This window comes from Acomys minous (genome assembly GCF_964271855.1).
Source record: "Acomys minous genome assembly, chromosome: 8".
NCBI classification, from domain to species: domain Eukaryota; kingdom Metazoa; phylum Chordata; class Mammalia; order Rodentia; family Muridae; genus Acomys; species Acomys minous.
The window spans coordinates 31,783,500-31,809,129 of record NC_140489.1 but is presented as its reverse complement, the minus strand read 5'-3'; the positions used below and the strand labels follow the sequence as shown (position 1 = coordinate 31,809,129).

Genomic DNA, 25,630 nt, shown 5'->3' with positions numbered 1-25,630 from the left:
CTTATCCCCTGCCACTCTCTGATCCAGACACTGGCCTCCCACCTCAGCTCCCACCTCAGCTGTGTGCTGATGTCCCTGCCAAGAATTTCCTTCAGTTAGAGATGCTCCCTACTCTTTCCTAGGTTTCTGCTCAGATGTGACTCCTTCATCAAGTCCTTCCTGACTGGCTTACAGAAGTGGCCATCTTCAGAATTCTCCTGCCCTGCTTTATTTTTATCAGTGGCACTTGTCATCCTCTGATTTATGATGTGCCAACTCACTTGTTTATCCTATTGTCATCAGGCAGAACTTTAATCAGTGGGTTCTAGAATGCTTTAGAAGCCTTAACATGTTGTCAGTCCTCAGATTAAAGAAGGTGTGCTTTTGGGCCAAACCCAGAATACAGTAAGACCTTGTCTTTTAATACAATATGTATGAGTGTTTTGTCTGCACATATCTGTGTGGGTACCATGTGCATTGCAGGTCCCTGAAGAGGCCAGAAGAGGGAGTAGGATTTCCTAAAACTGAAGTTATAGATGGCTGTGAGCCACCCTGTGGGTATTGGGAATAGAGGCCAAGTCTCCTGGAAGGGCAGTCGGTACTCCTAACAGCTAAGCATCTTTCTAGCCCCCAAACCTTTCTCTTAAATAGCAGGGAAAAAAAAAGCCCAGATAAGAATGAGATTGTTCACTAAAACTACAAACATGTTCATGTCATGTGCCACATGGCAAGCATCTCCTAGCATGCTTTGCAGGGTGGGGGATATCCCAATTCAAACTGTTGTTTACTCCTTACAGGAGCTCTGAAAGGCAGTAGGCAGGGCAGGTTTTAGGTGGGGGTAGGGGTGGGGGTGGAGGAGTTGGGATGAGGGAGGGGAGTAGGGATGGGGGTGGAGTTGGATTTTCATCACGGTTGATCTGACTCCAAGTTCAGAGCCTCTGTCACTCATCTTGACATTCTCTCCTTGTTGGGTCCTGACCTGATGGCTTTGACTCCTGAAGATTCAAGGCCAACCTTGAACTCCTGAAGGACCCTGCTAAGAGGCACAGGTGACAACAAACCTCTCCAGCATCCGTCCCAGGGCCTCCCGGTGACTTCTTGTTTGATAGTCTGTAAAAGACAGTGCCCTTCTTCCCTTTTGTCCCCAGACCACCGCACTGTCCTGTAGGAGAATAAGGAAGGCTCAACCTAAAACGGGAGGGGCTGCTACTTTCTGGTGAAATCCAAAAAGAGATCCCAGCCTTGTTGCTTTATTGGGGTTTAAAAAATCAAGTCCTGTGACGGTGGAAACTCTTTCCCGCCGCTCTCTCTTTTGCCATGTTGACAGCAGAGAACTTGCTAATTCTGGCTGGGGATTTTCCCTGCCTGGCTGTTTTTCTCTTTTATCTTCATCAATTGAAGAGAGCCTTTCAAACTGCCGGAAGATACCGGGGGTTTGTGTATTTTTTTTTCTTTCACCTAATTCTGTGGTCTTTTCCCAGATATGTATTTTCTCTCTAACTACCGTCTAACTTGTTGACGTTTCCGCCCATGTGACTTCCAGCTTGAATTACCAGAAACCACAAGAGAGAGCGTGTGCGCAAGCCCCAAAGTAAGCGAGATGTCCCTGTGGGGAGCAGTGCCTCTGCACCCCATAGAGAGGAGGACGCAGGGGTCTGTCGGAGGTGGCTGCTGGGCAAGCAAGGGAGGCACCTGTGGAAGGTGGAGGGCTAGTGGCCCCCTAGCCGTCAGGAAAGGGAGCCAGCTAGTGAGAAGATCGCCAGGGGCATCTGGGACGGTGCAGGAGAGGCCGGAAGATTACAGCCATGCCTCACAGCTCCGACAGCAGTGACTCCAGCTTCAGCCGCTCTCCTCCCCCTGGCAAGCAGGTACACCGGCATTCCCTGCCTTCTGAGTCTTCTGGGCAGCTCTGTCCTACCCAGGGAGTTCTGGGGGGAGGGCGGCGGGGTTGGGGGGGGCGCGGCGGGAAGGAAGTGGCTCATGGCAGGACTTCTCTAGTAGCTGGACGTGGTATTTGCTATGCAGAGAGAGGTTCAAGTGGCTAAGCCTCTATCCTGCCACAAAACTCCCCCCTTTCCCCAGCGGTTCGCCTCATCTTTGCCACATTTAGGTTCCCACTGTAAAACTTTCTAGGAAGCAGGGGGCAGGCTGAATGTCACAGAACTTAGAGGAAGGGGTCCACCATGAGCAGAGGAATGTTCCAGTAGGCTGCTGGCAGGCTCCACTCAAATCCTAGAGCTCTAGCTTTCCAGGAAGAGTCAAGGGGTGAGACAGAACGGAGGCCAGGGAAGAGAAATATAGTAAAGTAAAGTAAAGTGAAGTAAAGAAAAGTAAAGTAAAGCAGACAGGAGGAAAAGGACTGCCTCTGTAACTAGAACAGCCATTGAGGAAGGAGATGGAAGCCACAGCCTGTATCTCTTCCTCTGTGGCTTCCAAGTATAAGAAAGGAGGCCATGGCCTGGGAGGCTTGTTGGAGACCTTTACTAGTAGCTACCATCAGCTTTGGAAAACCAGGGAGAGAGGGAAGGATTCTGGGACGCTTAAGAGATTTGATTGACTACCTAAAGCCAAGATGCCTCAGCTTGAGAGACGCCTCGAATGGGATATCCTTCACACCTCGTAGTTTCTGGGGCCCTCCCCTACCACATTCTTGATACCCCTCCATTCTAGAAAGATCTCATCCAGCATAGACCCACAGATTAAACTCTTTTACATCTCAATAGCTTAAAAACTTCATTCTTAGCCCACATCTGGAGCAGGGCCTATAGCCCAACGGTAGAGCACCTGTCTCACACACACTCAGAGGGCTTGCAAAATGCTGCATCCCCCAGAATAAAATAATAAAGTCATCTCCTGTTACATCTGTCATAACGATCACCTACTGTCACCCTTCCTCACAGCACTATCTGAGCAGCTCAGACTGCCTGGAGGATGGTACCATACTCTTCTTAAGAAGGAAATTACTCACAGCTCCATGGTAACCCAGTCCCCTGCCTTATTATAGGAAGAGAGCATCCTTGCTCTCTCTTACCCAATATCTGTCTGCTAGAATGACCTGGAAGTTTTTAATAAAGAGGGAAGAGGTTCTGGGCCTGACCCAAGGATCTGGGCCCCTCTGGCCAGTGGAGGTGGGTGACAGGGTAGGGGCGGGTCACAGAAAGGCTTCTCTTCCCTGATCTACCATAGGATACACTTAGAGAACACCCAGAGAGCGCCTTGCCCTCCAAAGCACTTACCGGTGGCTCCCTAAAGCAGGCGACCTCCACTTCAACTCATAAATCTCGTTTGGGTACCTCATTTGTAGCAGGTGTCATGTTCAGAAGTGGGAAGGTTTCAAGATGGCCTCCCAGTGAAGGGGACGCATGAAAGAAAAGAGAGGTCTGGGGCGGGTCCCTCTGCCTCGGGGTGCAGCACAATGAAATTGCTGGTGACAGGAGGGGATTCTCAGAGAGGCTGTAGAGTCAGCAGCAGAGGGTGGGTGGCCATGAGCTTGGGGACCTCAGCTTTGTCCTGTGTTAAATAGAAAAGACTGTGCCTGCTCAGAGAGCTGGGAAATCATATCATAGTGTATCTGAAAGTACATGTATAGAAATATACACACACATAGTACATAGTACATAGTACATAGTACATGCTCAACAAAGTTTGCCAGAGAGAGAGAGAGAGATTGAGAGAGAGAGAGAATATGAGGCTAGAGCTCTGAAGAGAGCAGAGGTTATGGGACAGACTTCATTGTCTTAGCTGGTTCTCCATTTCTCTTCATTTCTTCGTGTAGCTTTTGATCAAAAGAAGGGCCATAGGAGACCTGAGGGTGGGTAGCAGGGAAGGCTGAAGGAAATGTATCTGGGTACAGGCTTTTTATAAAGACAAGGGCAGGGAAGGATAACAAACACCACAATGGCCTATTTTGACTAGAAGAGAGGAATGGCCGGACCTCCCTAGTTATTGCTGCCACTGCTTCCTAGGACTCATCTGATGATGTGAGAAAAGTTCAGAGGAGGGAGAAGAATCGCATTGCTGCCCAGAAGAGTAGACAGAGGCAGACACAGAAAGCTGACACCCTGCACTTGGTGAGTACCCAGACTTCTTACTACGCTCTTGTCCCTTAGGCTCTGCTTCCCACAGTGGGGCTGTGGGGCCGTGGGGCCGTGGGGCTGTGGGGCTGTGGGGCCACCATGGGGCTGTGGGGCCATAGGCCTGTGGGGCCGTGGGGTCGTGGGGCTGTGAGGCCACCATGGGGCTGTGGGGCCATGGGGCCGCCATGGGGCTGTGGGCCGTGGGGCCGCCATGGGGCTGTGGGGCTGTGGAGCTGTCAGCTTTGATGATGCTGCTGTGGCAGAGCTATGTACATGGGAAGAGTAAGGGAAGGGTAAGGCCTGCAGGGGTGCAGTGGGGGAAGAAAGGCTCCCCTCTCCTATGCATGTATTAAAACATTCAGTAGCAGAGAACAGGACCTGAGGCTGAACCTCTATAGACCAGGAGAGCTCAAGGATAGATAGATGACTGGGATGTTGGCAGCCTCGAGGCTTCATGAGAGACAGACCACCTGTTTAAAAAAAAAAAAGGGACTGCAGAGAGAGCGCCATCCTTCCTGAGCCACCGTGAGCACCACACTGATGCTGAGGGGACGTTAGATGTTATGTACTTTGGGGAGCTCATTATTTCAGGAGCACACATCTCATCCCTCTGGAAGGCAGGGGTCTGCCACCCAAGTGCCCTTGCATGTGGAAGAAGGCAATCAAAGATACAGACTCCCCCCTGCCGCCGCCCCTGCATATCATGAAAGTTCTATGTTGAGACTTCCATTGTTAATGGTATCTGTAGGGGTTGTGAAAGACAACAGTTTCGAGGCATTTATCTGGGATAGTCATTGTTCTGGTTGAGTGGCCAATGTTCTCAAAATTTTCTAGCAGGGAAGAGATGAGCTGCAACCCCACTTAGCAGAGCCACAGCCTGGACCAGTGACGCTGAGTCCCGACTGGGCATAGTGGTCCCAACCCCATTACCTTTCCTCTTTATAGTGTGCCCCATCCTCTTTATAGTGTTCTTGTTCAACTACCCTTTCTCCATGGCATCCTTCTTCCTGCCCTTTCTCCTAAAACATTTCCACACCACTAATATCCTTCAAAGGTAAAAGTGCAATAAGTGCCAAAGCCAGATGGGCTGGTGATGATACGAATGTGTGTCACAGCAAAGGGCTGCTTTAACCTTATCAGGGACAGGGGGAATGCAGGCTGGGGAAATGGCTCAGTGGGTAAAATGCCTGCCATTCAGACATGAGGGTCAGAGTCCCCAGAACCCACATAACAGACAAATGGGCAAAAGGCAGAGGTGGGTGGGTGTCTGTGAGTCTAAAGCGAGCTGATCTACATAGTGAGCTTCAGGACAGCCAGGACTACATTGAGAGCCCTGTCTCAAAGACAGAGACAGACAGAGACAGGCAGACAGAGAGACAGAGAGCTGAAAGGCCTAATGGCCATGGCAGCCTGCCAGTCATTCTAGTTCATGGGAGATGAAAACAAGGAATCTTAGAGCAGACTGGCTAGCCACACTAGCCAAAACAGTAAACTCTGGGTTCAGCATGAGACCCTGCCACAGTGCAGAAGTTGGAAAAGATGCTGATGTCAATCTTGGGCCCCACACATGGATATGCATCCCTATACATGTATGTCCACATACAAGCAAGCAAACACACACACACATACACATGCAACAAAAGAATAAGTAACACATAGTTTTAGAAGACAAAAAAGGAGGGAGAATGGCACATCTTTTAGCTATAAGGAAACCGAGAACAGGATGTCCTTCCCTCTCTGCCTGTGCCCATGTTTGTTTGATGGGCACTTAACATATTCTCCAGTACATGCTAGCGTCCTTTTCTGTTGACAAATCTGTGTCAAACTGACAAAAATAAATAAAATAAAATGAAAGAGAATAAACAGCAGTCAATACAAACTGAATCAGTACAGTCTGAGCAATCAGTCTCTGCCACTGCTATTTATACACTTCCAGTGACAGACCTTTGGAACTTAAAATCTCACAACACAGTTTTACTATTTTAAGTTGACTTTCCCTACCTAAGTCTGGCTCTTGTTTAATACTCCTTAGAGACACAAAGCCACACTTACAATAGGATAGACCCTGGGTGGGCAAGCTCCTAAAAGCTTTATAAGTTTACAATATTGGACGAAGAGGAGGAGAAGGAGGAGGAGAATGAAGAGGAGGAGGAGAAGGAAGAGGAAGAAGAGGAAGAAGAAGAAGAAGAAGAAGAAGAAGAAGAAGAAGAAGAAGAAGAAGAAGAAGAAGAAGAAGAAGAAAATTGAGCATTGCTCAGGGACAGCCAGGGTTGAACCACTGCTCTGCCATTTGCTGTCGTGGGACTGAACCCACATAAATTCTTCATGATCCTTAGACTTGGGCCCCTTCTCTATAGAAGGGGAAATGACAGGAACTGCTTATAGAGACGGTACATGTGAAAAGCTCACATGGTGCCTGGTATACAGTAGATATTCAAAAGATTCAGTGCAATAAAAGGCATGAAAACTGAGATTAAGTAGGCATACATATGTACACATGTATACTTTTATACACAAAAGTGTGTATGTATTTTCCCTGTATGTATATATTATGTGTATGCTATGTGTGTGTACTGTCTGTGTGTCATGTGTGTTTTGTGTGTTGTGTCTGTGTATTGACTGTGTGTGTTGTATGTGTGTATTGTCTGTGTGTATTGTGTGTTGTGTGGGTGTGTGTATTGTGTACGTGCCTGTGTGTGTACTTTTTCTCTGCAGAATCTCAGTGCTGGGGTACTTTTGATGCCTGAGCATCCTCTGCAGCACTCACTGCTGGGCAGAAGGTCCCCAGAGCACACCCGATGCCTTCTAGTAACAGAGCACTCCCTCCCTCCTGACACAGGAGAAGGCTCTCCGCATCTCCAGCTGCAGACTGTCTCCCTGTAAATTCAGGCCCCTGCCCTCTGCCCAGCCCCTCAGGAGAGGCCTATGAGCTGCCATGTTGTCTCTCAGTTGTCTCTCAGGATGAAAAGAGTTAGAACCGAAAGGTTTAGACAGGTAGTTCTGGTTACAACTGCAGTAATCGCTGGTGTCCCGTGTGGGTCTATGTGACCCCACGATGGGGTCATTGTGTCCCTGTTTATGTCCCAGCCTCGTTCTCTCCAGTCCCAATTTCCCTGGATCTAAACTCTTTGACGCTCCTTTCTTTGAGCACAGTAGGGTATCTTTCTGCCGAGTGGACGGGTCTCGAGGACTGCTGCCACTATAATCGAATGTCCCATGGCTTCGGGCGGAAGCTTTGCCAGCAACACACAGTTCCCACCGTTGAATGGCAGAGCGTTTGGCTGTGGCCTGAACTCTGCGTGTCCTCTTCCTGACAGTCACCCCTCTCACTAACTTACCCTCTTCTGTACATGTGTGCCTCCTCCAGTGAGCTCAGTCTCAAGTCTCAGTTTGCCCCTGACCTCTTTCCGTGCTCTCTCTACATGCAAAGGTTCTGGAAACTTCTTCTGTCCATGGGGTTCATCCACCAAGATTTTGAAAAAATCAGAGTTTATGAGTTACTGGGAATATAATATAAAATCAAGTAAAGTTATCTTAGGTTCCCAGTCTCATTCACATATGTTGACACTATTGTCTGCCTTAAAGCCCAGTCCCCTAGCTTCTCCTGTGAGAGTGTGACTTGCTTACCGTTAGGCATTTTGAATATCTGTCTTGTCGTTCCCTATGGGACACTGATTACTTTTTCAATGACAGAGGTGAGGAGGCTCTTCCTGCAACAACCATGTTCCAATGCCCTCACCATTGACTAACTCCACCCAAAATGTATTTGTGATTCTGTTCATAATCATTAAATGTATGTGCTGATTTCCAGGGCACAGATATAAACACAAAACAACTAGGATGACGTTTCAACCCAGTCAAAGAGGTTGAATTATTCAATAAATAGAGTTGAGACACCTATGTAGTCATCTGAAGGAACAAAAGGCTGTGTCCCTCCTTCCTTATGCAACACACAGACAGTTTAAATATTTTTTAAAGTAAACTAAAGAGGCCTTGGGGTGGGGAAATATGAGATTTAAAGATATATCTTGGCCTGAAATTTTTTTCAAATAACGTAGAAAATAACAAAGGAAATATTTATATACGAATATGATTTTACATACATCAAAAAAAATTGGCTGGGCATGGTGGCACAGCCTTTAATCCTAGCACATGGAAGGCAGAGGCAGGTGGATCTCTGTGATCCCTGCCTAAAGACCAGACTCACCTACATAGTGAGACTGCATCTTAAAAAAAGGATGAAGTTTTGAACAGTCTACATAGGTCAATATATTATATACCAAATCAAAGGCAAGTTTCCACTGGGAGGAAATTACCTAGAAAGCTTGTGTGCTAAAAAGAGATGTTTACTGCATATGGGAAAGCTCTATGACCAGAAAATGATGGATCTTGAAGAAAAATGAGCATGACGACGAAGTTACAGAAAGGGAGAAATATAATGTGCTTAAATACGTACAGACAGGGCAGGCCGCCTCAGGAAAATGCCAATTAGGGTAAATGTGAGACTTCCTTGCTAGGCTGGCAGAGGTGAAAGATGACACTGACACAGGAAATGGCCAAGGGAGAGGGGAGAGTGAGCCCCATATTCCCTTAGCAAGGCAAGACACCCTAAGATAGCAGCCTGGCCACGCCCTCTCAGATGACAGGCACACCTTCCCTGTCCCCAGCACTTTGCCATCTGGGAATCTGTTCAGGAGCGCCACTGGAAGCAAGGAGTCACTGCTAGGGTTTGGTTTCCTCTTGGTTTTTGTTTTGTTTAGTGGCGCTGGGGATTGAACCCAGGGACTTGTATACAGCTAGGTGGGTTCTCTGCCGCTGATCAGTAATGACTGAAAACAAGGTAAATATTCGTTAGTAGAAGAAGGGCGGTTGAATGAACGACAGTTGGTCCATTCTGAGTGGACTGTGACAGAAGGAACTGTGAAAATGTGTTGCGTTTGAATGTGGAAAAACTATCGCTTCCTTTTCTAAAACAGTTTTTAAGGTTTTTTGTTTTTGTTTTTTTCTTTTAGGTTATGTGCGTGGGGAGAGGGGTATGTGCAAGTGAGTGCAGGTGCCCACAAAAGACAGAGGGAGGTATTGATCCCATGGAACTGGATTTATAAGGGGCCCATGAGCTTTAAGTGCTGGAAACTGAACTCAGCAAGAGCAGTAGATGCCCTTAGCCACTAAGCCTTTTGCCCAGCTCCTCTTTAAAGTGTTATAACTCACAGTTATTTATTTATTGCTTGTTTGTTTGCTTACTATGGGGAGAAGTGTGCATGCACGTGTGGATGTCAAAGGACAGCCCACAGGGGTCTGTTCTCTCCCTGTACTGTGTGGGTCCCGTGGATAGAACGGAAGTGATAAGGCTTGGCAGCAAGCACCTTTGCCCACTGCACCATCTTACCAACGGCAAGTTTCCAGATTCTTAAGTAAGAAAAGTACAAGTATAGTGTCTAGCTTTCTCCAAACCACACTTTTTAATCTTTCTGATCATAAGTACGCAAGCAGGTTTCAAATGGATTTACCCAAACTTGTTGACGTTATTTATTTTCAAAGGTTGTAAGGTAGGCGGGGGGGGGGGGGGGGGAATCATTTGCGTTTTTAGTCCTTTTTATGTCAGCCCTTAGGAGAAGTAACTATGATTAAGATGGGAGTGACCCTAAAGTCCATGGTACTAGATGAAGGGGCGTAAGGTCACCGTCCTGCGGCCAGCCATCCTGGTGACATGGAGACTCTCTGGTACCTTCCAGCATAGGGGACTTTTCAGTCAGTGGAGAATAGAACTGAGATCAATTTAGAAGCATTGCTGGCGATGCTTAAAGTAGAGAAGATGGAAGGTAGACAGCAGCGTCTCCCAGAGTGTGCTGTTGGCGAGAGAGACCTAGTCTTGAGGTAGTTTGAGTGCCAGAGCCGGATCTGGACATGGGAGCGCACGGTGCTTCTTTTGACAGAGATGAGCCAGGTAGCTGGCCACTGTGGGTTCCTGAAGGAATCTCACTGCGGTTCAGGACAAGAGATGCCTGCAATGTTTGATATCACATACAACAGACAAAGCGTGCAAACTGGGCTGATGCTGTGAAAAACGAGGACAAATTAGAGGAAAATTAAATAATGGAGGCATTCCCAAAGACGTTAGTGCCGAGGGCTACTGCTCTTGGCCTGCTGAGGTGGTCTGGGAGATGGGGCCACTACGTAGGGGCCTCTACCGTTTCCGCAGTTCTTTGTCTCTGGGAGAGCATGCCCTAAGGTTTAATAAAATAAAGAATTCAGAGATCCGTAAAACAACGAGACACAAAGGAACGTTCTGGCTAATTCCACCTCTTAAAAGTTCACTATAAAGTGAATCATCTCTGGAAAAGAGCCGCCTCTCTGGTGTCTCTCTTTTTAAAGTGTGGTGATTGAACATCTGGCCGTGGTTAAGGACCCTACTAGTGGTATAGCACTTGATGTGCAAAAAAAAAAAAAAAAAAAAAAAAAAAAAGAAAGAAAAAGAAAAAGAAAAAACGGTCTTTGTATGAAGTACTCTGCCCCAAGCTGACACAGCTTGGACTTCAGAGTTGTGCTTCCTCCCACTAATCATACTGTCTATTTGTATCTCCCTGCACATCTCACTGAGAGTGTCTTTCCTGTTAAGCATCACCTTCCACAATTCTTAGTTTTCCCTGCTCATCTTGAGGCTTGCTCAAGAAAGTAAAGATCTATCTATCTATCTATCATCTATCTATCTATCATCTATCTATCTATCTATCCATCATCTATCTATCTATCTATCTATCTATCTGTGTGTGGGTGTCCATATACATATATATATATGTACATACATATACAAACATACAATATATGTGGTATATATGTATATACACATGTTTTTAGAAGATTTTTACATTAATATTATACATGAGAATAACCTTTGGGGACATTTCTTCTGACTATACAAGCATAAAGCAAAGATGATAGAGAAGGACGTGGAAGCATGTGTGTCTGAAGAGTAAACACTTTGTGGATGCCGTTAAATTAGGCAGATGGCTAACACCGGGGCACTGGGCAGACTATGATCCTTTTATACACTAGAGTTTGAGGCTGGCACTAGAACTGACCGTGGAGATCTATTTCTTTGACTTAGAAAGATGTCTACAAGGCTGAATCGAGTTAACCAAGCCACGAGGAGTGTGCAGAGCACCATCTGCTAACGCAAAGCCCAAGGGCTGCGGGCGGAAGCATAGCCTCCAAAATGCCAACAGTGGTTGCTTCTGGGTTGCCTGGGTTTGGATACTTTGCCTTCCTCCTGATGCTCTTAGCAGTTTTGTTCTGATGGATATGATTGCTTAAGCAATCAGAAATAGTTGCAGAGTCTTTACAAATCAGCTGTTTTAGTTGGGGAAGAACACATCAAGACAATTTACCACCCCAACTGCTTCTCCCAGGATGGTGGGTGGGTGTGTTAGGGTGGGAGGCTCTCAGACTTGAAGAATGCCTAGCTACACTGGTTTGTGGGTGCCAGGTCACAAGCCGACAGCTACCCCCATTCAGCAGGTGTCTTCAGGAGGCCCTCCTCAGTGGCACCTCAGTGTAGTCCCCGCTTCCCACAGACATAGACCGGTCCACAGGATAAAAAAAAAACTTTCTGTTTGTCTTTTCACAGTCTCACCATAGGGGCACATAATGGTTTGCAGAGGAAATGTCAATAATTGTGGCCATACTGTCTTGTTCATAGGCTCAAAATGCTGAAAAAGGAAACTCATGGATTTTAAGCCAACTTATCATGTTACCAATGAGGAAATCAATGTCTTTCTTGGTGACACCAAAGGACCTTGAGTTCCTGTCTCCTTACCAGCCTGCATCTATTTTGTGCCATTCTGAGTTTTGTTTTTGTTTCTGTCTGGTTGGTTTTATTTTTGTTTTTTCCATTTGTTATTTTGCACAGGGTAAGCCAAAAAATAGACTGATGGTGAGGATGCTTACACAATAAGACTCTCATTAGTTCTAGAACATTCACCAACATCAAGAGATCATAAAGGGAGTTAAGGTGGATATGGCCTAGAGTTTAAATGCCTCTTTATTTAGAATATGTAAAGGTAGGAACCTAAAAGCCTAATGATGTTTTTGAAGACTATATCTGCATTAAGTTAAGTACACCAAGATTTAATATGTATACCCAAAAAGAAAAACATCTTTTGCAAGAAAAACATCAAGACACTAATCAGTAAGTGGGCAGAGAATACGCACAAAAAGCTTACACACATTTTCCCTACCCAAATGAAAATAACCCCATTTTCTATTCTGATGATGAAAACAATACACATTGAGGCAGGTTCTCAACCTCAGGGTGGTTGACACGTTGAGTCTGACACTTTTTTCTTTTGTCCTGGTATTAGGGATTGAACCTAGTGCCTTTCACATGCTGGGTAAACACTCTACCACTGAACTATATCACTAGTCTTTCCCCGCCCCCTACGTTTAAAAGTTTGAGACAACACACCCAGACTGGCCTTGAACTCACTTTATAGTTGAGGCAGATGTTAAACTTTCAATATTGCTGCCTCGGTTCCCAAAGCAGCTGGGTTTACAGGCCTGTACCCCTAATTCTGATAATAATTCTGATAATACTATGTGTTTGTCCTATGTGCTGCAAAATGTAAAACTCTACCCAGCAGAAGTCTCTAGACCTGTCTCCCTCCAGTTATGAACTTGCCAAATGTCCCCTGAAGAGAGTAATTACCCACATTTTATTGAGACAGACTGTATACCCTAGGCATTAATACATGGGTTTATATACTTACATAAACTCCCATTTTTGAGGAGTTTATGCATACCCTAGGCACCTTGTACCTGGGTTTACACACATAAACTCCCATTTTTGTGGCGTTTATGCGTACCCTAGGCACCTTGTACCTGGGTTTACACACTTACATAAACTCCCATTTTTGCGGCGTTTATGCATTCCCTAGGCACCTTGTACCTGGGTTTACACACTTACATAAACTCCCATTTTTGAGGAGTTTATGCGTACCCTAGGCACCTTGTACCTGGGTTTTTACACTTGCAGGTGTTTTTGTCTCGCCCCTTCTCCCCATAGGGGAAGGTCTAGGGTATACAACAGATATATGAGGGTCTCTCTTTTTTAAGGTTTTTTTTTCCTTCCTTAGAAATTGATAATTTGGGGCTGGGCATGGTGGCATGCGCCTTTAATCCCAGCACTCAGGAGGCAGAGGCAGGCAGATCGCTGTGAGTTTGAGGCCAGCCTGGTCTACAAAGTGAGTCCAGGACAGCCAAGGATACACAGAGAAATCTTGTCTTTAAAAAAAAAAAGACAAAAGAAATTAATAACTTAGGGGCTTGGAGAGATGGTTCAAAGTGTAAGAGCACTGACTGCTCTTCCAGAGGACCTGGGCTCAACTCCTAGCATCCACATGACAGCTTACAACTGTAACTCCAAGACATAAATGCAGACAAAACACCAGTGCAGTGTGTGTGTGTATGTGTATGTGTGTGTGTGTGTGTGTAATGAGAAGTCTTCACAAAACTAGTTGACAAGGTTGCTTGCTTTAGTACTTCTCTGTGCCTGCTCTGGGTGGCGTCGGTTCCAGCAGTATAAGATCACAGGGGCTGTAGTTATCTTGGGGCACATGAATCTTTGAACAATTCCCAGCACTTGGAAGGCAGAAGCAGGTGGATCTCTGTAAGTTCGAGGCCAGCCTGGTCTACAAAGTGAGTCCAGGACAGACAACCAAAGCTACACAGAGAAACCTTGTCTTGAAAAAGCAAACAAACAAAAAGTAGAAATGAAAACAGGCATCAGGGACTATGATCATGGATGCTTTACATCGTAAACGCTCTTTAAGGCCAGCACACAGGAGGCAGAAGCAGATGGGTCTGTCTGATTTCAAGGCCAGCCTAATCTATATAGTGAGTTCCAGGCCAGTAGGGGCACATACTGAGACCGTATCTCAAGTTAATTAATATCTTTATTATAGTCATGCTGTATATTTTCATTATTTTTTTTTTAAAGAATGTGGTCAAAGGTGAGAGAAGTCTTAAGGAGACTGAGGGAGAGGTATCATGGTCAGGTTTCTGTATGATGCCTTTGGGGAGTGAAAAAAAGACCCTAATAAATATCATACCAGAACAGCAGGTGAACTTGGACCACCCCCAGGAAGTTTGGGAGAGCTGAGTGATCTGGATCACTCACAAAGGCAGAGGAAACGGCAAAGTTCAAGTCCACACAGAGAGCCAAACTTCCTAGGACCAACAGGCAATTTCCAGCAACTGGAAGGGAATCAACGACACATGACCACTCTTCGTGTCCACTGATTGGCTGGGAGCTCCAGGATGCTGTGAAGTGGCTCAGCTCTGAAGCTTCCACCAGCTGAAACGATCCATCTGCTCTGCAAATATTTACCAGCCTCCCTCACGTGTGGCTCAGTCGGGCACGAAGATTCTATCTCGGAAGCCTGAACCCTTGCTTTCATGGGCCTTAACATTCAACTGTAGGTCTGGAAAGCAGACAAGTACAGGATGTCACTAACTATACCCCCACCCCCCAGGGGTGGGGGGAAACGCTTTGAAGAAAATGCAGTACTACAATGTTGAAAGCAAATTGGGGGCAGGGTTAGGGCAGTGAGCAGAGAGGCTTTCCCAAGGCCCTGACACTGGAGATCAAGTGTAAGTGTAAAGAGGATGCTGGAAAGATCTGGGGAAAAGGGACCGAGGGCAGAGACTTGAGGCATCAGAAAAGGAAGGTGAGCCACAGACAAGAGTCAGAGTGACAGGGATCAGCAGATATGCCGTGGGAGGACCCAGGCTGGGGAGACGGAGCACACGAAGGGCATTCTAATCCAAGCTGGGGTTGCTCTCAATCTAAAGATTTTTAAAATAGGATATCTTTTATTAATTCTTGGAGAACTTCATACATATAAGCCGTGCATATTGACCATTCGTCCCTGGCTCTTCTCCCACTCTCCCCAACGCATCCCCCCTTCCCTCCCTGACCCATGTCCTCTCTTTAAATCCATGGAGTCCAATCAGGGCTGCTCATTGGTTGGATTGGTCCACGATCTTTTCAAGTAAGTCAGTTTGTGAGCTCAACGGCCAGGCCACGTCACACCAAGAAGACAGCATTTCACAACCCCTCCCCAACTTCCGACTCTTACACTACTTCTGCCCCCTCTTTTGTGAAGTTCCCTGAGCCTTGGTTGAAGGGCTAGGAGCTGTATCCATGTCCCACCCAGGGCTGAGCGCTCAATAGTCGCTTGGTCTCCACACTCATCCACCAGTGATGGATCCCTACGTTAACTTCTGACTACTGCGGACAGGCGCTTCTCTCTGGCCAAGGTTGATGGTCTGTGATATAAAGATAAATATGAACAAAGCGGGTTGACAGCATGTTGTTTAACACATCAATAGTATAGTGTTAACCACGCCGCCCCCCGGGGCTTACGCCTCCCAGCCAGTGAACCGAACCTCCCCCCTCCTGACCTCCCTCCGGTGCCCCCCTCCTCCCATAAGCTGCTGAGAAGAAAAGTAGAGCTCCAGCTGGAAGGAGGTTTGTCACTTGGGAGAGCTCTGTGTCCTTCTCTCTGCTTGTTCATGAGAACTCTGAGATCCACACTTTGCCTTCTTGGATTGATCTAATCAGGGAAGGTCAAGTACAAGGGTGGGGAAATTACATTCAAAGCGGAGGTGGTGGCAGAGTGGTGTGGCTCGGCTAGTCCCTCTCTTTACGGCTAGGCCTTTTGAAAAAGGAACCTCTTAGATTCTTTGTAACTGCCCCCAGTTACAGAAGCGGGCAAAACTGTCATGTTGGGCTAAACACTCACCCATAACCTCCTAGATGCCACATGTCTACTCGGTAGACACCTTCACAGGCCTTTGTCACATGTCAACGTGATTTTGTTGAGCATTTACTCTGTGCTGTCTCTGTCCCGTCACCGGAGACTGACCCTTGAAGACAATGGTAGCTCCCTCTGTCCTGAGGGAGCTCACCAATCCAAAGGGAACTAGTGAAACCAAGTTTCAGCTAGTGAGACTCACATAGATGCCCACCTCTTCGCTTTCCATCATATGTGCTGGGGCCATGGAGTAAGTGTACTTGCAGCACAATTGGCTGAGCTGAGTTTGGTCCCTGGAACTCACAGAAATGGCTCTGGAAAGATGACCTTTGACCTCCAAAGGCCCTCCATAGCTCATGCATGTCTGTACACACACACATACACACACACACACATACACACACACATACATATACACACACACCACATCATACATATACAGTAATAATAACAATTAATACATTTAACATTTGAAGAGATGTTCCAAACATTGTATTCACCAATAGTATATTACGTTGAAATTCCAAAGCATTTTAGGAAAACTTTTTAACTTAGAAATTTTCATCCAACTCTGATTCTTTGTTTTATGCTACTTTAGACAATATATATTTAATGTAGCTGGGTGGTGGCACACACCTGTAATCCCAGCACTTGAGAGGCAGAGGCAGGCCTGGTCTACAGAGTGAGTTCCAGGAAAGCCAAGACTACACAGAGAAACCCTGTCTCGAGAAACCAAAAAGGGAAAAAAATTTTATATATATTGAGATAAAACGTGAAATAAATTTAATAATGATTAGTTATGTTGTCATATCGATTTTAAGAACCTGCAGGGAAAGCTGGAGAGATGGCTTAGCAGTTAAGAGCACTGGCTACTCATCCAAAGGTCCTGAGTTCAATTCCCAGCAACCACATGGTGGCTCACAGCCATCTATTATGTGGTCCGATGCTCTCTTGTATCATGTGGCATACGTGCAATAAAGTACTTATATACATAAAAAAATAAATCTTTTAAAAAAAGAAGAAGAAAAGAAAAAGAACCTGCAGTGAATGCAATTCTCAGATTCTCAGTTTGGTTAAGCACTGCACTTGCCTGGGAATTATTTTTAAAATCTTGATGCCCGGGTCCCGTACAGAACAATGAAACCGGGGCCTCTGAAGGACACAGGGTGGAGTTCACAGTGTGGGGTCTGCAGTGGATTGAGGTGCTTGTTAATCACAAACACAGCAAGGAAAGTGCTTTGGGAGAAAAGACTGCATCCCGAGGCATTGGAAATGGATGAAGAGCCACAGAAATAAACTGGATAAACTGAAGTCATCAGGGGCATGCAGCAAAACGTGTAGAGAAACAGTTGCCAGCTTTGGGGTCACACATCAGATATCCTGCACATCAGATATTTACACTGCCTTTCATAACAGTAGCAAAATCACAGTTACGAAGTAGCAGAGAAAATAAATTTTATGGTTGGGGTCAGCACAACATGAGGAACTGTATTAAGGGGTCGCAGGTTGAGAACCACTGGTGTGGAGTGACTTCATACTCACCCAAGTGCTCCATCTCAGCGCCTTGGGGCTGGCTGCATGCACAGCCCTCACGGCAAGCCTTGGCTACAAATAAGAGAAAGGCGGCTGCAAGCCACGGGGTTTCTTTTTCTCACATTCAAAGAAGCTCAGAAATGGAAAGAGCAGGTTAGAAACAGGAGAAAGAGTCCTCTGTGCCACTGCCATCTGCTCGGCTGTCTTCTCGAGGCTGCAGTACCTCGGGCGGCGGCGGCTGCTGCTGCCCCTCCAGGTTTCACTCTGTGTTGAAGGAGAGTGGCTTTGTCCTTGTCTGGCAGCTCTATCATGTAAGAGGAAAGAGAAGCCTCTGCTCCTGCGCTCTTACCTACACATCACCAGTTGTAATTGTCTCTCACACACAGGCATGCACACACACACACACACACACACACACACACACACACACAGGCACGCAAGCATGCTCGTTTTTGCTCCAGATGCGAGGAAACTGGCTATTTGAGTCTCTAGCCGAGAGCAGTGGCGTGTTTGCGGAGGGTGCTGAGCGAGCTAACCTCCAGTGTTTTTCAAACTGTAGGGCCATGGAAAAATGAGGCCCAGGTGACAGTCTTTCAACCCTGTGACTATACACAGGGCCCAGAGGGCATGGCTGCTGTGGCTGACCAGCTACTGACGGCCAGGAGCTGAAAGAAGACAGCTCCGGAGTGGTGTGGTGACTCCTCCCTTCAGGGGAAAGGCAAATGGTGGCAGATGGAGGCCTAGTCCTCCCTCTCCTCGGGAGCAGCCACCTCTCAGGTGGAAACCTTCAGGAGCTGTGGGCTCTACTTGCCATGTGTATTTGATATGTGGCACATGGTGGCACCGACTCCAAATGCCACGTGAGTGGCCACGACAATGATACTGTGCACGTTCCTTTGAGAAGAAAAAAACAGAGAGTTTATTTTCAGCCTCTGGAAACAGGTATTAATAAATGGAAGAAGCTGAGGCTGGAGAGATGGCTCAGTGGTTAAGAGCCCTGGCTGCTGTTCCAGAGGAGCGAGGTTCAATGTCCAGCCCACACACAGTGGTTCACAGCCATCTGTAACTCCAGTCCCAGGGGGTGGATCTGACACCTTCTTCTGGCTCCACAGACACCACCAGACACATATATGGTATCCTGACACAAATGCAGGCAAACATGCACATAAAATACAGTTAAAAAAAAAAAGTCAAAGCACTAACCAAGAGCTGGCCAGGGAGAGCTCTAAGGAGTAAGTGTGTCCAGGGAGCCCCTGCTGAGCTGAGGCCAGACCCCAGCTAGAGGTGCTTGCTGCTCCCAGTCTCCCTCCAGCTCAGCTGCCTGGGGTTGAGGGACCAGCCTGGGGATTCCCCACCACTCAGGAGCTCTAAGTGACCTCCTCTTCTGCTCCTCCATCAGGGGATTTCCCAGAATGTTCCCATGCCTCAGGAAGCCTCCTCCTTAGCCACCCCCAACTCTTGATAGAAGTGGCATCAGGTGGCCCACAGGTGAGGGACCGTGAGCTGTGAACATTAGCATTTGGAGGAGTACAACAGGAGGTAGGGGGATTGGGGTGGGAACGGTGGCAAGCGAACAGAGCAGGGGATGAGCCAAGCTCCCAAGGCCGGAGGCAAAGGGCCCACAAGCTGTGTGACCTCCAACCTGTTGCTTTACTTCTCTGTGCCTGATTTCCTCCCACCCCCCACCCCACTTTTTTTTTATAAGTGAGATGTTAAAAGATGAAATACAATGATAACTATAAGATACTTAAGAGGGTGGGTCACGGGCATATTCCTTTAATCCCAGCACATAGGATGCAAAGACAGGCTGATCTCTGAGTTTTGACCAGTCCAGAATACACAACCAGCTAGGCTCCATAATAAAACTCTCAAAAATTAAATTAAATTAAATATAAATGTATACTTATATATACTATATAGATGCATATATTTAAATCTTTTTTGTTTGTTTGTTTTCCAAAACAAGATTTCTCTTTGTATCCTTGGCTGTCCTGGACTTGCTTTGTAGACCAGGCTGGCCTCAAACTCACATCGACCTGCCTGCCTCTGCCTCCCAAGTGCTGGGATTAAAGGCATGCATGTCTGGCATATATTTAAATCTTGATGCCAGAGGCAGACAGACAGACAGACAGATAGACAGACAGACAGACAGACAGACACACACACACACACACACACACACACACACACACACACACACACGCACGTGTATCCCTGCCCACAGACACATGCACAAAAATACCAAGAGGCCGGGGAATTACAGGCTCTGGTCTACTAATACATTAGGGAGCCCATTTGGAATCTGAAATATTGGAGAATTCAAAAGGAAACTGGAGACTCTCCTGTTCCTGTAGCCAACAGCATTAGCTGCCCAACAGAAGCCCTGTGGAGCCTGTAACAGCCACGCCCAGGTTTAACCCAGATCTAGCCAATTAGCATTGCTAGTGCTTCCCTGACGACCCGGTGTCTGGGTAAGGTTAAGGACCATTTTGGACCAGCCTTCATATCTTCAAGTGAAGCACCAGTATTCATTAGGAAAAGTGAGTCCTCCTGGGGCCACCCAGCCATGACCACCTATGGAGGCCATCATTGCCTTGGAGCCAGGCCCTGGCTCATGTTGGAGGATAGAGCCCTCGGTGGCTGCTGGCTCAGCCTGTGATGCTGTATGATGTCATATGGGGATCCTAGTCTACGTGTACATTAGTCGCTGGAACTGTCATTCCTTGGGAAGGGGGGGGGAGGGGGGAGGGCGCTGAGGACTTCTCCTTGCTCCTGGGAGCCCTCAGCTTACTTCTGTGTCAGGCCATCAGTTCAGAAAAGGCAGGAGGAATGAGTCCAAATGGATGGAGCCCTGCCACCAACTGTCCCTTTAGCTCTATGCGTCCTCTCCTAGCCCTGCTGCCCCCAGCAAGGTAGAGGGATGGGGCCCAGAGCAGCCAACTTCCTCCTACAAGGGAAGTCATTCTTTCTCTAAGGAGCAGCCGGTGTCTGCAAGGCCCGGAGCTTACAGTTTTTGCAATGTCTTCGGCTTTTCAAGGTAAAGACAAACTTTGCCTCATGTTTAGAGGCAGCAGGCAGTGGTTAGTCAGGTCTGCCCCAGCTTGGGCTTTGACATCTGTAGGCCCCCGGAGGTTTCTAAGAGAAGGCTGGTGGAGGGAGCTCCACAGAGCGAGCTAGTGACTTGCCTGCCCTACAGTCACTTCCCGAAAGCTGGGCCTGCCTCTAGGCGGGGAGAAGATCAGAGCCCGCCCACCGGGCCCTTCCCTCCTTGCTGCCTTGGGGTTTGCCCAGGCTCTTCAGAGCACGGAACTTACTGTAAATGCTGTCACCAGTGGAAACTCTCAGAGGGGGCGAGGAGAGGGGTTGGAGGAAAAGGGCCAGGACTCCGGGCCCCAGTTCCCGTCTTAGCATACCGCGCCCCAGCTTCATTTCGCCCACCTTTCAGTAAAGGGGTGCCGCCTTTCTGGTAAAGAGCTTGCTGACCTCCCTTTGGGATGTGGCAGAAAATCAAAGACAGTGAAACGCCCAGCTGGCCACAGCCTTCAGGGACAGCATCCAGGGACTGACCACCATTCGCTTCCTGTCTCTAGAGATGTGGGGTTTCCTCTGCACCAGGCAAGGGGCCATGGTTAGCTCAGAAAGCATCCTAAATGTCTCAGAGGCGGAGCACGCTAACATCTGACCTTCCTGGATGAGCAAGGTCAGGATCCTATGCTCCTCCGCCACTTAAAAAGCAAGCCGGGACTGTGCTAGGGTTAGGTGTTTGGCAGCGTAACTGACCAATCCCATGTCTCAACAGCCGGCAGCTCACTCCTGGTGGATCAGTTAGGGCAAAATTTAAATGTCAAGTTACCGGGCCTTTGCTAACTGCTATACTTTTGAGTCAACATTCTCATGTCAACAATTGATGCTATCAGCCCGTCAACAAACACTGAAGTTCATTTGGTACCTAAGCAGGCATTTAATACGCGCTTAAATAATTAACGCGGGCTTTAATGGTTTGTATCGTATTTAACCAAGGTTTTCAAACTTGCTTGTTCTCATTAGAATGACCTGAGACACCTGTTAAAAGGTTCAGGTTTCCAGAGCTGGGGGTAAGGATTAGTTGGTAAAGCACGAATGTCAGGGAGTGCACGCCTGGAATCTCAGCAGCGGTAAGGCTGGAGGCAGATCTCTGGAAGTCTGTGAGCCAGCCTGCAGTCCCAGGCCAATGAGAGACCTTCTCTCACACAAAATGTGGGAGGTGCCTGTGGAACCTCCATGTGCATGCTGAGCGTGTATGCTCCTGCACCCACCCATACACACGCACGCACGCACGCACGCACGCACGCACGCACGCACGCACGCACGCACGCACGCACGCACGCACGCACGCACGCACGCACGCACGCACGCACGCACGCACGCACGCACAGATTCCGGAGTCTAAATTTCTTCCCGATTCCCAGCTCTGCAGAAGAGCCAGCTGTGGAGGGTGGGGGTGAGGGGCTTCTGAGCTGCACGGAGATTCCTTTGCCCCTCCAGTACCATTGCCTCTCTGGGGAGTTGGGAGGCCCCAGTACTTAGCAGGAATCTATTTAGTGAGGTCTGGGAATCTCATTGTCTGAAGAAGCTTTTTCTCAGCAATTGCTGTATACCAGAGCACCATGGTGCCTGGTAAATGATGCAGTCCCCTTCCATCTTGGAAAGATGTTTCTGGACAGGAAAAAAAATGCTTGTTTCTTCTGTACTGACACAGAGAGAGTACAGGACACCTTATTTGAGGTTTCGCTTTCTATGGTTTTAGTTATCCACTGTCAATTGTGGCCTGAGGAGACGAAGTGGAAAGTTCCAGAAATAAACAATTCTTAAGTCTTAAACAACTCTGATTATCACATATTATCATGAATGTTCCATTCCGTGATTGTTTATTGATAACCTCTTCCTGTGTCTATAAGCTTCGTCATGGGTTTACATGTATAGAGAAACATGTAGTGTCTACTGAGTCCTGTCCACGGTTTCCAGAGGACTTGGACCAGAATTGCAAAGCCCACAGTTGTGGGCAGGAGGGAGCAGAACAGAGTGCCAAGTCCATCACAAAAGGCCCAAACGTCCTAGCACCCGAGTGCAGCGGGCAGTGCTTGTGAGACAAGTGCAAACACAAGGTGCAAGGTGTGTGGTGGGGAGTAAGTGTGCGGAAAACCGTTCACAAACTGCTTTCTGCTCTCTCCGGATCTGGCCAGATTACCAGTTTCTCTTGGCATATGCTTACCACCTGAGGGACACAGGCAGGCATGTCTACACACACACACACACACACACACACACACACACACACACCTGGGTGGGGGGGCACACAGGGAGAGGGGGAGGTGGGCAGCAAGAGGAGATTATGTTGCTAAGAGGTAGCAATTTCTTCTCTATTGTTTTTCTTCCTTCCCCACTTTCTTTTTTGTTGTTTTTGTTTGTTTGTTTGTTTGTTTTAGGGTTTTGGTTTCAGGTTTTTTTTTTTTTTGAGACAGGGTTTCTCTGTGTAGCCTTGGCTGTCCTGGACTCACTTTGTAGACCAGGCTGGCCTCGAACTCACAGCGGTCTGCCTGCCTCTGCCTCCCGAGTACTGGGATTAAAAGCGTGTGACATCACACGCAGCTTCTTTCCCCAGTTTCACTCTCCCCTTCCTTCCCTCCCTCCTTTCTTTTCTTCCTTTTCAGTATTGGAGATTGAACCCAGGGCTCCATTGCCTTATGCACACCAGGCATATTTTCCAGCCCTTTATACTCATTTATTTAGAGACAGGGTAAGAAGGGATTCACTTTAGTTCCTTTCTAGCCTGGGCTGGCCTCAAACTCCCAATCTTCTGCCTCCACGTGCCTTGCTCTGGGATGACAGGTCTGTACCACCATGCCTACTTGTCTCTCTCAGTTTTATTTTCCCCCTCTGTGTAAGCCTGGCTGTCCTGGACTTGCCTTGTAGACTAGGCTAGCCTCAAACTCACAGAGCTCTATTGGCTTCTGCCTTCCGAGTACTGGGATTATGGGTGTGCACTACCATGCCCAGATGTCTCTCTCACCTTTGAGGGATGGGGCTGCGTATCTTATGTGGATTGTTATAAAGAGACTCCCCTCTCTTCTACATGCAAGTTCCGTTTCTACACTCCCTACCTGCCCATCCACTCTTCCACCACGCATGACCCGCAGCCACCATGTCCTTGAACCTCCAGAACTCTGAGCTAAATAAACAACTCAGCCTCCAGTGTTCTGTTATAGCCACAGAGACAGAGGAAACTGTCTATGTGAAATTGCTATAAATAAATAAATAAATAAATAAATAAATAAATCTGGCTTTTTTTTTTTTGAGACAGGGTTTCTCTTTGTAGCATGGCTATCCTAGACTCACTTTGTAGATCAGGCTGGCCTCGAACTCACAGAAATCTGCCTGCCTCTGCCTCCCAAGTGCTAGGATTAAAGGCATGTACCATCACGGTCTGGCTGGTTTGAGTTTTTTGAGACAGGGTTTCTCTGTATACCCCTGGCTGTCCTGGACTCTCTCAGTAGACCAAGCTGGCTTCAAATTCACAAAGATCTGCCTGCCTCTGCCTCTGCCTCTTGAGTGCTGGGATTAAAGACGTACACCACCACACCCAACTAAAATTGTTGTTCTTATTAGTTAAAACAGACAACTATTAGCAGTTGGATCAATCTGATATTTATGCACACCCACATACTTATATATAGGTGCACCCATACAAACGTATGTGTACATGTGCACACATCCTCATGTGTACATGAGTCCTCAGTTGCCCCTCTTCATGGCTGTGCTGATGGAAAACTACTCTGCCCCTCAGCCCCCACCTCCCCAGCCCTCAGCCCCCCACACACCTGCTTCACACCCCACCGGCCTTTGCAGCTTCTCTGACACTCACAGTCATGCCCCTTGTCCCTTTACAGGAGAGCGAAGACCTGGAGAAACAGAATGCAGCTCTGCGCAAGGAGATCAAACAGCTCACAGAGGAGCTGAAGTACTTCACATCCGTGTTGAGCAGCCACGAGCCCCTGTGCTCCGTGCTGGCCAGCGGCACCCCCTCACCCCCTGAGGTGGTGTACAGCGCCCACGCCTTCCATCAGCCTCACATCAGCTCTCCGCGCTTCCAGCCCTGACCGTCCCGACAAGAGGACAGAGAGCCTCCGAGTCGATGCTACTCCCACGGGCCGCCATTGGAGGGGCACGCAAACCGAGGCCAGGTTGCCCTCATACCTCCATCAGGAGACCCAGGGGCAGAGGCCTGGACCAGTATTGAACATAAGAACTGTAGTGGCCAGAGGGACTTGAGGCCGCCAAAAAAAAAAGTATAGTCACTGCACTAGACCCTACATGACCCAAGCAGCGAAACAGAATGTCGTGGATGATGCCTAAGACCCACAGCACCGAGGGAGGCGAGCAGGAGGCGAATCCTTTTCTTTTCTTTTTTTGTTTTTTTGTTTTTTTTTTTTCAAGACAGGGTTTCTCTGTGTACCCTTGGCTGTCCTGGACTCACCCTGTAGACCAGGCTGGCTTCAAACTCAAAGCGATCCACCTGCCTCTGCCTCCCGAGTGCTGGGATTAAAGGCGTGCGCCACCACGCCCGGCCGCTAATAGTTTTCTAAATAAATATTTTCTAAGAAACCAGCTCTGGAAAGCAGCTTCCTTCTCGTTTTTCCCCATCAGCATCCTGCAAACTTCATTCTGTTGGTTTGGGGCCTGGGTTTTCCGCTCAGCTTCAGGGAACTTCTCCAGGACTCGAAGGACTCAGCTCATATCTCTTCCCCGTGTTTTGTTCGCCTGTTTGGGAAGCTGGTCTCTTGTCAGATCATCTTCAACTCTAGATACCTCCCTCCCTCTCCTCCCCACATCTGCTCAGTGTGACCCCCCTGGACCCCAAGCCTGCCTCTTGCACCCTGCCTTCTCTAGAGAGTGGAGCAGGTCACTCTGCAGTTAGAGAAAGGGCTCAGTGCTCGATGCTGTTTGGAGAGGCAGAGATGGGGGGGGTGTCTCAATTTCTCCTATTTGTACATCTTCCCGGCTGGCTGCTCCAGACATATAGTCAAGTCTCAAGGATGCTAAGGGGCCAGGTTCCATGCCAGGAATTTGAGTATCTCAAAGGCATCATCCACCTCACATTCAAGGCAGTAGGCAGCCGAAGATGCCCTTAGAAAATAGAGGAAAATAGGGCGGCTGCCACCTGTACACCTGGAGTGTCCCAGGGTTGAGTAG

At 47.8% G+C, this 25,630-nt stretch overlaps 1 protein-coding gene across 1 annotated transcript; it reads left to right on the top strand.

The window, feature by feature from the left end:
• The first annotated feature begins 1,544 nt into the window (after positions 1-1,544).
• Positions 1,545-25,210, top strand: BATF (basic leucine zipper ATF-like transcription factor). The gene is made up of 3 exons (XM_084791603.1): positions 1,545-1,847; positions 3,945-4,049; positions 24,328-25,210. Exons 1-3 carry the CDS (start codon positions 1,785-1,787, stop codon positions 24,535-24,537), a joined length of 378 nt encoding a protein of 125 aa, XP_084647729.1. The 5' UTR covers positions 1,545-1,784; the 3' UTR covers positions 24,538-25,210.
• Positions 25,211-25,630: the final 420 nt, after the last annotated feature.